Raw genomic sequence first — 16,473 nt, forward strand, 5'->3', positions numbered from 1 at the left:
CAAAGGCGGCATGAACATAGGTCACACTAATGAAACCCCTATTAAAATAACAACAAACATGGGTCAGAGCAAACGCTTCTGCTCAATTAGGGGGAGCACCAGCAAAGACTGGTGCTGGCTGCCGCAAGCATTAAATCCCAGCTCCTAACATCCATATTCCCGAAAATAAGGATCGCAACCAGTACCGGCCAATAAATGGCCAAGACAATCACACAAACTGAACATCGACCACCAGCAGATTGAACATCATGACCTGGAACGTTGCAGGGATTATAAAGCTCGTTCAAAACCAAGCTGCAGTAGCATTCTTGGAAGAGGCGGATATAATTTGCACCCAAGAAACTTGGGCAATAAAACCTATATCAATAAGAGGGTATGCAGAATACAGCAAACCAGCCACCAAGAATAACATATTTGGAAGACCCTCAGGTGGGATATCTATCTACATCAAGCACTCGTTGAACCTCGAATTCACGGAAATAAAAAGCCTATCAAATATGTTCTTGGCGGGCATTCTGAAAGGCCTCCACTTGACCAACGGGTCACTTTCAATATTGTTAATCAACGTTTATCATAACCTTCATGGGCCGAGGGCTAAGGATAATTTGATCCTGATAACAAGCCAGCTAGAAGCTTTGCTACTACAACATCCTTTAAAGGAATGTATTATCCTCGGCGACCTTAATATACACAACATAGGGGTCACGGCCACACAAAGCTATCACCCTGGGGCCAGCAACGCACTGAACGCTTTAATAAAATCCTATAATCTGGCAACAGCCCACTCCATCCTCTTAAAGAACAACCCTGGAGCTTTAGTTGCCCCCACCTATAACAATCAAACAACGATTGATTATATTATATTAAGCGAGAAATTACAACTTTGATGTCAAATTACACAGTGCATCAGCGAAATGAAAGCGTTCACGCCGCCTTAACTCTCACACTGAACCTGACAGCAGAAATTCGACACAGGACACACTGTATCGGGGCTCCAAATGGTGAAGAATTGTACAAGCTACCTAGAAGAATCAAATGGGGCCCGGCACCAATGATTAAGTTCAACAATTGGATAAATACATGGGCAGGCTGGCCATCGAGCACCCATAACACGGGCACAATAGAAGAATGGGACAGATTTGCCTGGAACTTAGCGTCTTTGCTTCGAGGAGATACAGCAAGCACAAACCGATGGCATCCCCCATATACAATCGGATTTATTCCGGCAATCAAAGAAAGCGCCAGACTACTAAATGCCAAACGTAAAGCATATCGGAAAAACGGCACAGCATCGGACAAAAAGCTACTAAAAGAAGCAGCAAAAAGCCATTCAAAGAAGGTGTGGGCCGCGAAACGTGAATATTCCGAGGGACAATGGCTGAAAATCTTTGACTTGCTGAGACCCTGCAAATCCCAAGAGTTTTGGAGCTATTTAAACACCTTAACTCAAGGAAAAAACCATAGAGAGAATTCCCTCGACGCACATACCTGGGTTGCCCATGTCAAAACTTTATACAAAGACGATCGAAGTAGATCTTACTTAAATAAAGCCCTCGCGCCAGAAAAATCTTTAGTTTCTAAGATTTTTTTTTTTAAATCAGACGAAATGGGGCACTGGGCCCCAACAGCCTTCCTGGATCCCTGTTCAAGGCGAAGGAGTCGTTTCTGTCCTGTAACTCCAGTTCTGTAGTAGGGGTATCTCTGTTATAGTCATAATCTAGTGAATAGTCCCGCCCATGTGCGCGGACCCCGGAGCAATCAAAAATAATCTCTTAAATTGTCCAAACATGCAGAACTGCACAGACACTTAAGAGAGAATTAAAAGACGGATAATGCAGCCTATATCCACAGGCTACACTGTCCAGTACTTCGACTAGAAATTCCACCAAAAGCCCACAAACAGCACAGCCTGTCCAGGGTTTTCTTACAGAGAAAACCTTGCCTGTAACAGCAAAACCCTCTGGAATGATAGAGAGGAAGAAGTGGACAGACAAGCCCCATAGGCTGCCATTATGTGGCTCAAAACAGGATACTGTGCCTTTAAGAGAACTTCCCAGAAGCCTCACAGTATCCCAGAATGCACTGCAGGTCCCTTCCACCTTCAGTTCTTTTTGAAGGTGTAACACGCCAGACCTGTAGTATTTCTTACATGAATATCTCTCTCCACCGGGGAGGAGGGCGGGCGCTTATGACTATAACAGAGATACCCCTACTACAGAACTGGAGTTACAGGACAGAAACTACTCCTTCTGTAGTAGGGGATCTCTGTGTATAGTCATAATCTAGTGAATAGAATGGCAAGCCCATCCCCACACCAAAGCGGCGGTGGAGAAAAGAGAAATAACCACTACTGTGCAAACAGATTTCGCAGCGAAGCCTGCCCAACCCGAGCATCTGCCCTGGCAACAGTGTCCAGACAGTAATGCTTAACAAAGGTATGGACCGACTTCCAAGTGGCTGCCCTGCAGATATCTGCAAGCGGAACACTACGGAGCAAAGCAGTCGTGGCAGCTTTGCCCCTGGTGGAATGAGCCTTAGGTTTACCCCCTAAGGTCTTATCAGCCTTTTGGTAACACAATTGTATACAGGACACAATCCACCTCGAGATGGACTGTTTAGAGGTAGCAAGACCGGTCCTGACTGATCCATAATTGATAAACAATTATTCTGACCTACGAATATCCTTGGTTTTATTCAGATAAAATTTCAACACCCTCCTAACATCCAGGGAACGCAGAGACCGTTCCGCTGGAGATGAAGGATCCTGAAAACTCGGAGGCAAAGTTATAGTCTGGTTAACATGGAAGTCAGATATAACCTTCGGAAGAACTTTCTGGGTGAGTACGCAGAACGACCTTAGCAGCATGAAATACAGTATAAGGTTCCTGGCCACACAACGCCTGAAGTTCCCTCACCCTGCGGGCCGATGTAATGGCCACGAGGAACGCCGCCTTCCAGGACAGGTGCTGCAATGAAGCCTTATGAATAGGTTCAAAAAGCCCCTTCATCCATCAGGACAGCACCACGTTCAATTCCCATGAAGGCGAAGGAAGCCGGACAGCAGGGAACACTGTCTTCGAGCCTTCCAAAAAACACTTTGATCACAGGGACCTGAAAGAAGGAAGTCTGTGAAGGCCATGTCCTGTAGTCCGTCAGCGCAGCAAGATGAACCTCAATGCAACGGACATTAAGGCCAGATTGCGCCAGGTGTAGAAGATACGGAAGGACGACATCTTCCTTCTACGTCCGTAGGCCATAGTCCTTGAACTTGCACCAGAGGCAAAAACCTCTTCCACTTGTAAGCATAAGAAGTCCTAGTGGAAGGTCGCCTAGCCTCCTTCAGTATGTCCATACAAACAACTGGTAGATTCAAATGGACATAACGCACTACTCAGGAGCCATGCCGCCAAACTCAACCACGAGAGGTTGGGGTACAACATCTGCCCCCCCGAACTCCGTGAGAAGATCCGGCCTGCACGGCAGCCGTATGTGAGGAAGGAGAGACCGGTGAAGCAGGTCCGTGAACCACCACTGCCTGGGCCATTCCAGGGCAATCAGGATCATCCACGCCCTGGACTGGGACAGTTCGATGAGTACCGCCGGAATCAGGGGAATGGGCGGAAAAACGTACAGAAAGCTGTTCGACCAGTTAATCCATAATGCATACCCCAGCGTCCCCTGCTGGTAGTACCCGGAGGCGAAGTCTCAGCATTTGCGGCTTTCGGCGGTGGAGAACAGATCTACGTCTGGAGTCCCCCACCATGCGAAGACTTCTCCTAGTACTTCGTCGTTTATGACCCATTAGTGGTCTTCCTGAATCAGTCTGCTCAGTGCGACTGTCCGAACCTTCTGCACACCTAGCAGAAGGGGAACCATGATCGCCAGTCCCCCGGCTAGAAGCCAGCGCCAGATCGCCTGCGCCTCCTGCGACAGAGTGCGCAATCTCGAACCCCCCTACTTGGTGAGGCAATACATCGTGGGCGTATTGTCCGTCTGTACAAGCAGAGAGTTGGTCTGGAAGGACGTAAGAAACGCCTTCATAGCCAAGTGAACAGTTCTGAGTTCCAGGAAATTGATGTGATACGTGGACTCCAACGGGGACCACGTTCCTTGTATCCGTAAGTCTCCGGAATGTGCCCCCCCAGCCGTGGCGAGACGCATCCGTCACGATAGTGTGTGCGGGAATGTCCCTGTGAAAGGGAACCCCTCTGAGGAGATTCTCCGCCGAACACCACCACTTCAGAGACTGAAGCGCATGCAGAGACAGTCGTATCCTGTCGTCCCAAGATCCATTCCTCTGATCCCACTGATCCTCCAAGCACTCCGCAAAGGTCTCATGTGCAGCCGTGCGTGTGGCGTGAGGAAGATACCAGAGGCCATCGACCCCAGTAGAGAAGACACCGTCCCCACTGTTGTAGATAGAGCGGACATAAGAGCCTAAGCCTTCCGAAGGAGTGATAATCGTCCCTCCTCCGAAGAAGACATGCTTGCTGACAGCGTATCGATGGAGGCTCCCAAGTACTGTATGCACTGGACCGAAATCGGGACAGCCTTGGACATGTTGAAGTGCAACCCCAGCTTGTTCAAAAGAACGCATGTCTTCTGGAAGTGTGCTAGAGCTTCCGAGAAAGAGGAGGCCTTGATCAACCAATCGTCCAGGTCCAGGTAGACAAACACCTCGTTTATCCTCAGGTGTGCAGCTACCACCGTCATGCACTTCGAGAATGTTCTGGGCGCAGAGGGCAGCCCGACTGGCAGTACTGTGTACTGATAATGATTGGCGCCGACTCGGAATCGCCGGAAGTACGCATCCTGTAGACCTATGACAGAGCCAATCTCCCTGTTGCAGCTGAGGAGAAAACCTGATGCAACGATAGCATGCGAAATTCCTCTCTCTCTGCGAATCCACTTGTTTGCTTGTCGCAAATCCAGAATGGACCTGAACTCTTTCTTGTCCTTCTTGCGAACCAGAGAGAACCTGGAGTACAGACCTCTTCCCCTTGAGACAGAGGAACGTCTCCTATCGCCCTTTTCCTGAACAGGATATCGGCCTCCGCCTGTAGCCCGCGCATGAAACTGCGAGCTGACCGGAGGAATACCTGGAGAAGGGCTGATGAACCGAAGACTGACTTAGACCCGGCCGGCCTTTGTTCGCCGAGGAGCATCAAGCTCTCCCGCGTATGCGCACAATATACTTGTGAAGTATTAAAGGCGGCCCGGGACCACAGACAAACCCTGGGAGGAAAAACGTCGCTAGAAAGGGAAGGAGGCCTCAAGCCGGTCTCCACGCCCCAAACCTACAGCCTTCCAAAAGTCTCGAGTCAGACTTTGCGGGCCACTCACTACCCCCATGGCAGCCCAAGGGTTGCCCAAAGAACGGGAGAGTAGCAGCACCCTGCTGAGCCGCAGGCTGCAGAGACGTCTGACGAAAACAAGTATGGCAACGTAGGACAAACCCACAATACTTGGGGGTCGGCAGGAGAGAAAACTCCGCTCCGACACCGATGCTTAGAACTGAAACCATCAGGTCTCTTGTAAGGTTTCCCTTCTGTCTCTTGGCAGGGGAACCATAAATCGGTGAAGAAAACACCCCCACACAGGGATCCTACCACAACCGCCCAGCAACAGCGGGCCACCGCATGACGTCTACGTGCCGCCACCCCTGCGACCAAGTCAGAAGTACATTCGAAGCCAGAACCTCCTGGCAGGTGGTAGCGGACCAAAGCTAAGTACCGACAACCAGTTAAGAGTCGGGACTCCCCGTACTCGAGGAAGACGCATCCCCGGCATCAAGGCACGGGGATTCGCAGACTGAGGGGCCAAAGGCCCCTGCCTAGCCGATGAGTAGGCATGCGAATACTCAAAGCAAAAAAGGACCAACGTCCCACGCTTACACGTGGTGAGTAGCCACAGACTCCCCATCAGAAGGGTTCCTCGACGCCGATCAACTGCTCGGCGGCGTGAGCGGACGGTGCCGGGAACACAAAGTCCCCTCCTACGAAGAGGGGCTCAACACGGAGCGAGGCCTGGAACAAGACCCAGGCCGCAAGCACCGGTAAGTGTTCCGCAGCTGTAACCCATTACGTCGACTTCACTACGACGTCACCATCACTAAGACAGTGACTGCCACTACGATAACCAACACTCCGACGTCAAAATGTCACCACGGTGTCAAACACCGAGACGCCGAGACATCCACAACCGTGACGACTGGACCCAACGGAAGATAGCGGAGTCCAAGCGACCAACGCCCCAAAAGGGGCATCACTGTCCCATGACGTCGAGCATCACTGCTCCATGACGTCGAGCATCACTGCTCCATGACGTCGAGCATCACTGCTCCATGACGTCGAGCATCACTGCTCCATGACGTCGAGCATCACTGCTCCATGACGTCGAGCATCACTGCCCCATCGACGTCGAGCATCACTGCCCCATCGACGTCGAGCATCACTGCCCCATCGACGTCGAGCATCACTGCCCCATCGACGTCGAGCATCACTGCCCCATCGACGTCGAGGTACTCCATCGACGTCGAGGCACTCCATCGACGTCGAGGCACTCCATCGACGTCGAGGCACTCCATCGACGTCGAGGCACTCCATCGACGTCGAGGCACTCCATCGACGTCGAGGCACTCCATCGACGTCGAGGCACTCCATCGACGTCGAGGCACTCCATCGACGTCGAGGCACTCCATCGACGTCGAGGCACTCCATCGACGTCGGGGCACTCCATCGACGTCGAGGCACTCCATCGACGTCGAGGCACTCCATCGACGTCGAGGCATCGAGGCATCTCCACGATGCCGAGGCATCTCCATGACGCTCCACGTCCTCGAAGCCGACCGGAACCGCGTCATAGCTCAGACGTGCCTTTACCGGGGAGAGAGGTTACAGCATGGGACTCGGTAGAGGACCCACCCTCTCCTTACCCAGAGGCTGAAGATGCCTTCAAACTCCTCTGTTCTAAACCTGGGAGCCAAAGCTTCCCAGAAAAGGAGTCACAGAGAAGACAGGTGTCAAAAGACACAGGCAAACACAGAATACAAACCTGTGAGCTTCAGCTTTGGCCTTTAGTACAGCTGCAGACAAAGCTCTTGTCAGACTAGAAGTAGTATAAGACAAGAATACTGCAGAAATTCTGCCAAAAAAAACCAGCAGAAGGTAGATAAAGGCCAAAGACGTCGAGTGAAGCTGTAAAAATCCAAATTTATCACAAAAATAATATAGAAAAAGCTCAAAAAAGAAGAGCTAATGCTCCAGGGTCCTGCTAGCAGGAGCCGGAAAAAAGAACTGAAGGTGGAAGGGACCTGCAGTGCATTCTGGGATACTGTGAGGCTTCTGGGAAGTTCTCTTAAAGGCACAGTATCCTGTTTTGAGCCACTTAATGGCAGCCTATGGGGCTTGTCTGTCCACTTCTTCCTCTCTATCATTCCAGAGGGTTTTGCTGTTACAGGCAAGGTTTTCTCTGTAAGAAAACCCTGGACAGGCTGTGCTGTTTGTGGACTTTTGGTGGAATTTCTAGTCGAAGTACTGGACAGTGTAGCCTGTGGATATAGGCTGCATTATCTGTCTTTTAATTCTCTCTTAAGTGTCTGTGCAGTTCTGCATGTTTGGACAACTTAAGAGATTATTTTTGATTGCTCCGGGGTCCGCGTACATGGGCGGGACTATTCACTAGATTATGACTATACACAGAGATCCCCTACTACAGAACATAGAATTCGGGTCTGAGAATCTGACCTAACTGTACACAGAATGTTGGTTCCTGGGGGACGTCCCAGACTCTTGGAGAGGGTTGCTCCTGCACCCAATACACAAGAAAGGGCCGAAATCCGACCCGATCAACTACCGTATGATCGCCCTGTTGGATATTGAGGGTAAGGCCTATGCGAGTACCATTCTGGCGGAACTAGCAAGTTCGGCAAGTACAGAAGGTCTTCTGCCCCTCTACCAAACAGGGTTCAGACCCGGGGCATCAACCGTGGATAACATAACAGCTCTTTCATACCTAGTCCACCATGCACTGTCGCGCAAAAGCCTTCCTCTCTTCTCTTGCTTCATAGATTACTCCGCAGCGTTTGACGAGGTAGACCGTGCAATTCTTTGGAAGAAGCTGGCACTTTGGAACATCAACCCAGCCCTGCTGAAAGCAATCCAGTCTCTGTACCAAAGAACATGGGTTAGAATCAAACTTTCGAGCGACTCCGCTTCAGAGAAAATCGAAACGGACCGTGGCCTAAAGCAAGGACCAAGCCGTCATCGGAACAGCTCTAGCCACACCAAGGATCGGGGGCACTAAAATACAGTTCATGCAATATGCCGACGACTTGGTACTCTTGGATCACACCAAAATAGGCCTACAAAAGGCATTGTCGGCCCTGGCAATCTATAATGATAAAAATCGGTTGGTGGCCAATCCATCTAAATCAAAAATTGTAATCTTTGGGCACTATCATAAAAAAACCTAGCAAAATGGAGCCTTGGTCACCTGACTCTGGAATGCACGCAGCAATACAATTACTTGGACGTCTGGTTCCATGAATCGGGGCGCCCTGGAGCCCATATAAGGAAAATTCAAAGCAAAGGGAAAGCCATCATCTACGCCCTCTGCAAACTACAAGCCACCCTACACAGCCCCACAACGATGGCCATCCAAAGAGTTCTAAGGGCAAAACTAATGCCAGCCCTTAACTACGCCCAACAAGCGTTTTCTGGAGAATTAACCAAGGACCTGGAAAAAATCAATTGTAGCGCATATAAGAGATTATTCCACTTACCCGCGTGCACCAGAAACACTCTTGTGCGACTAGAATTTACTTTGAACCAACAAAAGCTGGAAGAGATGGCTGCCTTGAGCAAATACTTTTACCTTACTACAGCGGCACAAGAGAAAACAATGAAGGCAGTTCTAAAAAACATCTTTCTGGAACCTGGGAACGCTTGGTCAGCGACCCTTGCCGTGGCCACTGATCTCCTCAACTTAGCCATAGAAAACTGGGACCCTGAGCTAATTAACTACTCTGGCATCAAAAGCACAATCAAAAAACAAGTCCGCATTTGCTCTTGCGCCTCGGACTTGGAATTATTGGCAAAAAGAGGCCTCCACGAGTCCCAAAGTCTCCCACAGACAGCGTACAACTCTAAACACCACCTCACGCAGGCAGTGGGCCGCACAGCATTACATAGGATCTTAACATACAGACTACATCCTCTGCCACTCAAAGAATTATTTACCACCAAGTCGATAGGATCAGAGATCAAGGAATGCAGGCTCTGTGAGTACAAACGCAAGTCTTTGGCCCACCTCCTATTTTGCTGCCCGGCCCTGCGCGTAGCTCGCAGCCTCTATCTTAGGCCCATCATTTTACAACTTGGGACGTGCACTGCAAAGGAGGCAGTTCATCAATTATACACACTGAATACAGTAAAACAGTTGGCCACGTTTGGCAAATTTATCCAACAGACCCGTATGAAGCTGATGGCCATCTCGGGATAAATGACCAGAGACTTAGATAACGCATGTTGGGCAGAAAGGCTATGGACATTACTCCGCTCAGCCCCCAAGTATTCAGATCTTAATCACACAGACATTCTTTTAATATGATGATTTTCTTCTTTTAACTTTTGTAACTTTTGCATCTTGTTTTTAATGTAATGGTTTTAAGTAATCAAACAATAAAATTATTCTATTCTATGCTACTTTGTTGCTTATAGACATTTCAAAATGTTGTAGATTGTCTTGCGACTGAAGTTTTTAGGTTCAACCATGCTATTCTTTTTTATGCTCACTAAACTGGCTCCCTGCAAATGCCCAACTCTCTTACAAAGTAATATGTATAGATCACCATTTGCGCAATGGATTCAGTTTTCAGGTTTTTAAGACACATATCTTTCCTATATTCCTTCTTGGCTTTGCTGTCTCCTAAGTACCTTCTCAAGACCCCTCCCCCTCTTTCAGAGTTGAACTGGAAAAGATCACTTTGTCAATTCCTCTTCTATCTGGAATTGGCTTCCCACTCAGTTTTGGCACAGTAGATTACTTTTAGCAAATTGGCACAATGAGGTTATTTATCCTGTGGCATGTTCACTAAAGCAGTGCTCAGGATTCTTGACTGACAACAGTCTTGCAACCCGATTATATGTCTGAGCATTCTTAAACAGCAAAATAACAGGACATAAAGGCACTGATATTGCGGAGATTAAACCAGCCTTAAACTAGACTTGATTGCAGACTAATGTCTATGTTGAGTTTTTTCACAACTCCCTTGGGGAAGCTATACCACTTTCATGTTAGTCATGCCGCTGCTGGTTTCTACCTGTTACGTGAAGACTACATACTTTTATATGTATTATTTTTTGGGTTCACAAAGGATTCTGTGTGCATTATAAAACTGGAGTTACTGGTAGTGGAAAACTGCTCCTACAAGAGTTATGGTGTGATTAGTCCACGAAATATATCAGCAACCAAGAGCTGTAAAATAGAAATGTTCGTGGCCATTCGGTTATGGATTCAAATCCCTTCTGCAACGAGGATCACACAAGGCATTGGATACATGTCTTTTGAAGTTTACATTCCTTCCATGTTTTCAATTTAGTGTTTGACAATCATTTAATTTACCTTTAGCTTTTTCCACTTGGGATGAATCTTCCATAGTAATGAGAGGCTTTTTGTTGGGCGGCTCCGGGGAATCTGGGGAATCTTTAATTATCTCTGCTTCTGCTAATTCTTCTTTTTCGCGTTCCAAAGATACTTTTAACCTTAAAAAAATACAATATTGGTTCACAAAATATGTACAGATGTGGTCAAAATATAGCAGAATAGTATATGTCTGGTTGTTCCCGCTGAAACCATAGTAGTCAAAGACACCGGTTAAGATCTAGTTTTAAAAACTGGATGAGAAATGTACACAAGCCAAATGTTTTGTTCATCATGCATTTCTAGGCACGTAAATGTAAAGCGTGATTAACAGAGCACCTGCAAAATACATGCAGCAAATGTATACTGTGTGTAGATAATTAGGACAAAAGCCTGTTTAATACACTGTCAACATCTGTAAATAATAACAAAATAGCGCAGAGCAATGAGATCTCAACAAGCTGGAAAATAAGAGCTAACTCAACCAGTGCTTCCAGATTCTCATAGAATCAAATGCTGAGAACATTCCCAACCTTTAAAAAATGGTTAAGCACCGCCCTTTAATTTACATCTTTTGGGCATTGTAAGGCTTGTTTCATCAAGCAACTTTATATGTTCTATTCAAAGTAATATTGCATGGTTCTCATTCCGAAATGGCACGCAGAGGACTACGTTTTCAGAAGAAAAAGTTACTTACCTTCAGTAACGCTCAATCTGGTTACTTTCCTAGCAATTGCTCCTGCGTGCCAGTTGGTGGCGCAATTGGACTCCGCAACAACCTTACTCCGGCTCTGGAAGTGACAATGTAGAGCCACAGATAGGCATCAGCTCTGCACGCTGTCAATATAAAACCAGGCATTCTTTGCCCTCAGATACGAAGCTTCACTGCTAGGTTGTGGGCAGTGACAGTCTGCATAATCTAACTTTGGGCATTATTTACACCTAGAACGCCACTCCAAAGAATGGGGTGGAAAGAAGGTTGGTAAGAAATCTGGGGTTAGTGTATACACAAGAAACAGTTTAATGGAAGATAATCAACAGGGAAACATCATAACAAAGTGGAGGATTCTGCAACGTCTGGAATTTATATAGTATATAATCAGCAATATAGGATTGATATATTTGGTAATGTTCTTTAAAGTACATTAAAGGAGATACTGCATACTGGTAGCCTGCGGTCTTGAAACAGACCTCTGGTTAGTCAAAGTATCCACCAAAAAGAGCATTATCGAAGGTAAGTGGCTTGTTGATCTGATAGATACTTTTAACCAAAGATTCTTTAGCTTTTGAATAAATATCAAAGCTGTGTCTCCTAAAAGACGCGGAGTCTACGGAGTGGGCTTCACACCAGAAAATCTTGCAAGTCAATGCCTAGTGAAGGTGCGGAAAGACATTTAGCACAAGATTGGCTAAAGCCAAAACAAGAGTTCCATGCATCTCATTCATATAAAACCATTAAGATATAATCAGACAGTACAATAAAGTCTCCCGCAAAGCCAACAATAACTCCTTGTATTCATTCAACAAATAGTTATTATATTCTTCACACTGATGCAGACGACATAGGTGCAGTGAAGTGAACAATAACATACATATGTAGAATATGGATGTCGATCAATTTTTGATGTTACATTATTCACATGCTGAGGTTAGTTAAACCGGCCCCCAAAGAAAACTCATCAACAACAGCTTCCCAAGCCATGAGTTCAGAAACTACCTGACTCAACGTTGGAACCGCGACTAAATCAGCGCATCTGCCAGTTTGACCAAGGCTTGCAGATGTAGATCTTGTCTTATGTTTTTGTCCTTGTACGGCTACGCCTTAGCTTTGGTAAAATTTGCCTTGAGGCACTCAGGCTCATTCATTGCCTAGATATACCACATCTTTATGCAATGTATGATCCATATGGAGAAGGTCGAGTTTTTCACATCTTTTGTCTTCATAGCACAAGAAAACCCCACAAAAAGCGGGTCACCTACTTGGGGCTCTTTACTCCAATCAATGGAAAACTAGCTTTTCTTGGGGTCCAAACAGTGAAGGATCTCCTCCTTAGAGGGATGTGATCTAGAGAAGAAAGCAGGGAATGTGAAGGATTGCTCCACATGGAAAGACAACACCACTTTTAAAGGTCCTGAGCACCAACGTGTCCTGAAAGATGGTGGTATATGTGGACGCATTGACAGTGCCTGCAATTCATGGACACAATTATAGGCCCTTTCAAAATACACAGCCAACTCGTGACTTTAATAAAGACGATTGATGCAGAAAACGTAGAAGGGCTGAAAGAGCCGACAAATCACCTTGAGCACTACTGACAGCAAAACCTTGACTGGCAAAAGACAGTACAAGCAGGAGAACATCTGAAAGTTTAGCCTGCAGATCAATACGATGGTCCTTACACCAGGCCACAAGCTTCCCCTAACATCCAGAATACACTGACTTTATAGATGGACGGCTTGCAGTCAAGATGCCATCCATTACTTCCCTGGGCACATTAATTCCAGTCAGCAAGTTCCTCTCAATTTCCATGCATGATGGTTTGGTTTGGAACCCAGCTCTGTTATTGGCAGAGGAAAGCGTAGACAGGGGAGAGGAGTTGGCCTAACGGCTAGGGCGCTCGACCTCGGACCTGGGGATCTGGGTTCGAGTCTCGGTAACGACGCCAAAACCTCCTGTGATTCTGGGAAAATCACTTAATCTCCCCGTGCCTAAAATGAATGTGTGTCCTCATGTAACGTAACTGGTGCTATGTAAAGCGCTCTGATACCCGATTCGCTTCGGGTCTAGATCGCGCTATATAAAACTTTGCACAAAAAAAAAAAGACGATCAGATGGTGTCCACTGACTTTTTGTAAAAGCCAGAGAAATGGCAGAGACCAGAATGCACAAAGGGGACCAGAAACACTTGTGGAGCAAAAAACTCAACAATGAGTGTTCTCATAGGAGGTAAATTATGTTTTTCCAAGGAAAAACTCACTGGGAGAATGTGCTCGAGACCACCTCTAGAGGCAGATATCAAGGACCCCGCCAGATGGCTGACAGTCAAGAATATGATGACAATATTTGTATACTACAATATTTATCTGTGGGGGCATGCTATACATTTTGGAAGCTTAATCATATTTTCATTGCTTCACTGTATGATATATTTATTACAAAATTAATAAAAGATTTTATTTTAGAAAACTGTGGTGACAATACTTTTCTGATCATATTTATTCGGCTCTGTAAAACACTGTGATCATCAACATAATAAATTGCTATAATTAACATAGTCATCAAGATAAAATATTAAAGCCTTATAGCCCGCTGCCAATGTCTACATTGCTTGTTAGAGGACCTAAACCAGAATTATAGGCCTAAGCAGCAGGCAAAAGCCTATAAAGAGGGAGAGGGCCTTTAATAACTAGTACAGCCTGAGGCAAAAGGGGCTATAAGGCTATCAGGATATTCCAACCACGGAGGATAGAATATTCTAAATTAAAAAGGGAGAAGCAGAAAGACCAATATTGGAATGCTGGAACAGTAGATTTGTGCCAGCCGTTATTAGCCCTGAGCCACTTCATGTTCCCCATCAGAGCTCCCAACTCTGCAATGTTCTAAATAGCAAATATTGCACGTACCAGGCCAATCACAAACGTATGAAAGGGCCTACAAGATTTTAAATGATTATTAAAGATGCTGTAATGTGTCACAAGCATCCATGTAGTGACATGCCCTGCTGACCGTGAAAACTATAAAATTAAAATTACTTGCAAGGTGATGTAGGTGAAACAAATAATTACGATAATTGTGCTAATGTAACACATATGTACATAACACTCACTGGACAGTGAGACTTTTCTAAAATGAGTCTGGTAAGGATCAATACAAATGCACTTGTTGATGCATTATCTTTATAATCTGCACGATAGCCATGGTACCCACTGAAGGGTCTTGGGCAGTGTTTTCTTCAACAAAAGATGAGGCAATGTGTCCCTAAAGATAAGATTCAAAACAGCATTTCAAAGTGCAACAATAAATAAGGACTGACCCAAAAAGAGAGTTTGAGATGAGAGGAGTAGGGAAACCATGAAGGTTTATTAAAGTATTAAGATGCAATATAGTAGGCAAAAACAAGTAGTCTCAATAAATCAGATAAAAGACAAATCAGTTACCATAAAGTGCTTAGAGCCTTAATATGAATTCAGCAATAAGCAAAATCTGAACAATAGTCCAAGTGAAGAATGTACAGCAAATGGATAGAGAAATGGGCATCATCCCTAGAAGAGGCCCTAAAAGATTGGGCTCACTCCCAAACGGAGAGCATTTGTAACAATTTTCAACACAGAAAGCACTCGAAATTGCGGAGTCATCATGAGATGAGCAAATGTATCAATACTTTGTCAAATCACAATTCAGCATTATGAAACCGTATATAATACCGCCATCCTAGTACTACCGACCTGAATGAATATTAATATGCCATTTCTGACCTGATGTCATCGGAGGTGTCAGATCAAATCTGATTACCTTAATAATGAAGACTCCTAGATGAAAGGCCTACAGTGAGCAAGCAGGAACACCTTTATGTATATAAAGGATACCTCCGGGTACTTCCACAGCAACATGTCACCACAAGACAACAGAGCACATTGTGCGGTCTGCTGTGTCAATGAGAAATATGGAATAATGAACCAGCAGCCATACTAATTTAAGATGGAGTTGAGGCCTAGTTTGGCATAAGCCAGAAAAACATAGTTATATACAACATATCATTATAATTTCAACTGCAATAGATTCATATTAACAAATCAGAACTTAGCTCCATCACACCAGACCAACAAAAGGTACTGGGTGGTACCAAGCAGCACAGGCCTTTCAAATTTGGTCCAGTTTCATTCAGCCATATCAGAAATCCATTTAAAACGTTACTTTTGGCACCCATTACATTTGTTTGTTCTGAATTTGATAAAATCATAGGTGGGCAGGACACTTCTTTGGGGAATTCTGACACGCAATTGTCAAGGAAGAAAATATCTGCATACATTAACTTAAAAATGACTGGAAGAAAATGTACCAATTTCAGAAAAATATTACACAGAAGAAACACTTTTAAGCAATACTCGCATCCTAAGGGTGCACCAATTAAAATATTTAATATTGCTATTTACCCTTCGTACATGAAATTAAAAAAAATTAAGAGTATAAAAGATGGGGCTTTTGACCCTCAGTACCAAAGCTACAGGCCCAGGTACACCCTGTATCGGTGTAACAATACCAGGAACCTTGAACGACAGAGAGAGACTTAAATTGTGAAATTAAGTTGTAGTAAGAGGCCCCTCGACCTCTTTGAGGCTTTTGATCTGAGGTACCTAATCAACCTCAGTTTACCATGCACCTGTTAGGTCAAATGCCAAGCAAGGGCATCCAGAGGTTCTCTCTCCTAAGCAGGCAGCAGAAAGTCCAAAACATACCTGGTGGCCTTATGACAAGGTCATTCCTACCCATGGCTAGCAACAGCCTCAATCCCACAACAAAGTGCAGAACCGCTTTTGGTCACAGCTCTTCCTGGAAAGCCACAAAAACAGTCCAGCTCCTGGCTCCCCCAACTTGAGATACAAGCCTTGTGAGGTTCAGATCCATTCAAAGATTGCCAACCATGATGCACAGTATCAATCATGACTTAAATGGCACATTGAGAGAGACCAATATCTTCACTCTAAATAAATTGAGAAACATCAAAAAACAAGACCCTTCCAGAAAAGGGAGACAACTTATTAACATATAAAGCACTATTCAAAAAAGGAAGGAGACGGATAAACTGACCCCTGCATACTACATAAATGCAG

General features: G+C 45.6%; 1 protein-coding gene across 1 annotated transcript in view; it reads right to left on the reverse strand.

Annotated features, from left to right (window-relative positions):
* The window catches only part of INTS13 (integrator complex subunit 13), a 402,986-nt gene that overhangs the window by 70,188 nt on the left and 316,325 nt on the right, over positions 1–16,473 (reverse strand). Inside the window, exon 15 of the mRNA XM_078674120.1 lies at positions 10,624–10,763. Within this exon, the coding sequence (XP_078530246.1) occupies positions 10,624–10,763 (140 nt within the window). The remainder of the gene's footprint in view (positions 1–10,623; positions 10,764–16,473) is intronic.

The sequence above is a fragment of the Lissotriton helveticus genome, chromosome 1_1 (genome assembly GCF_964261635.1).
Source record: "Lissotriton helveticus chromosome 1_1, aLisHel1.1, whole genome shotgun sequence".
Lineage (NCBI taxonomy): Eukaryota > Metazoa > Chordata > Amphibia > Caudata > Salamandridae > Lissotriton > Lissotriton helveticus.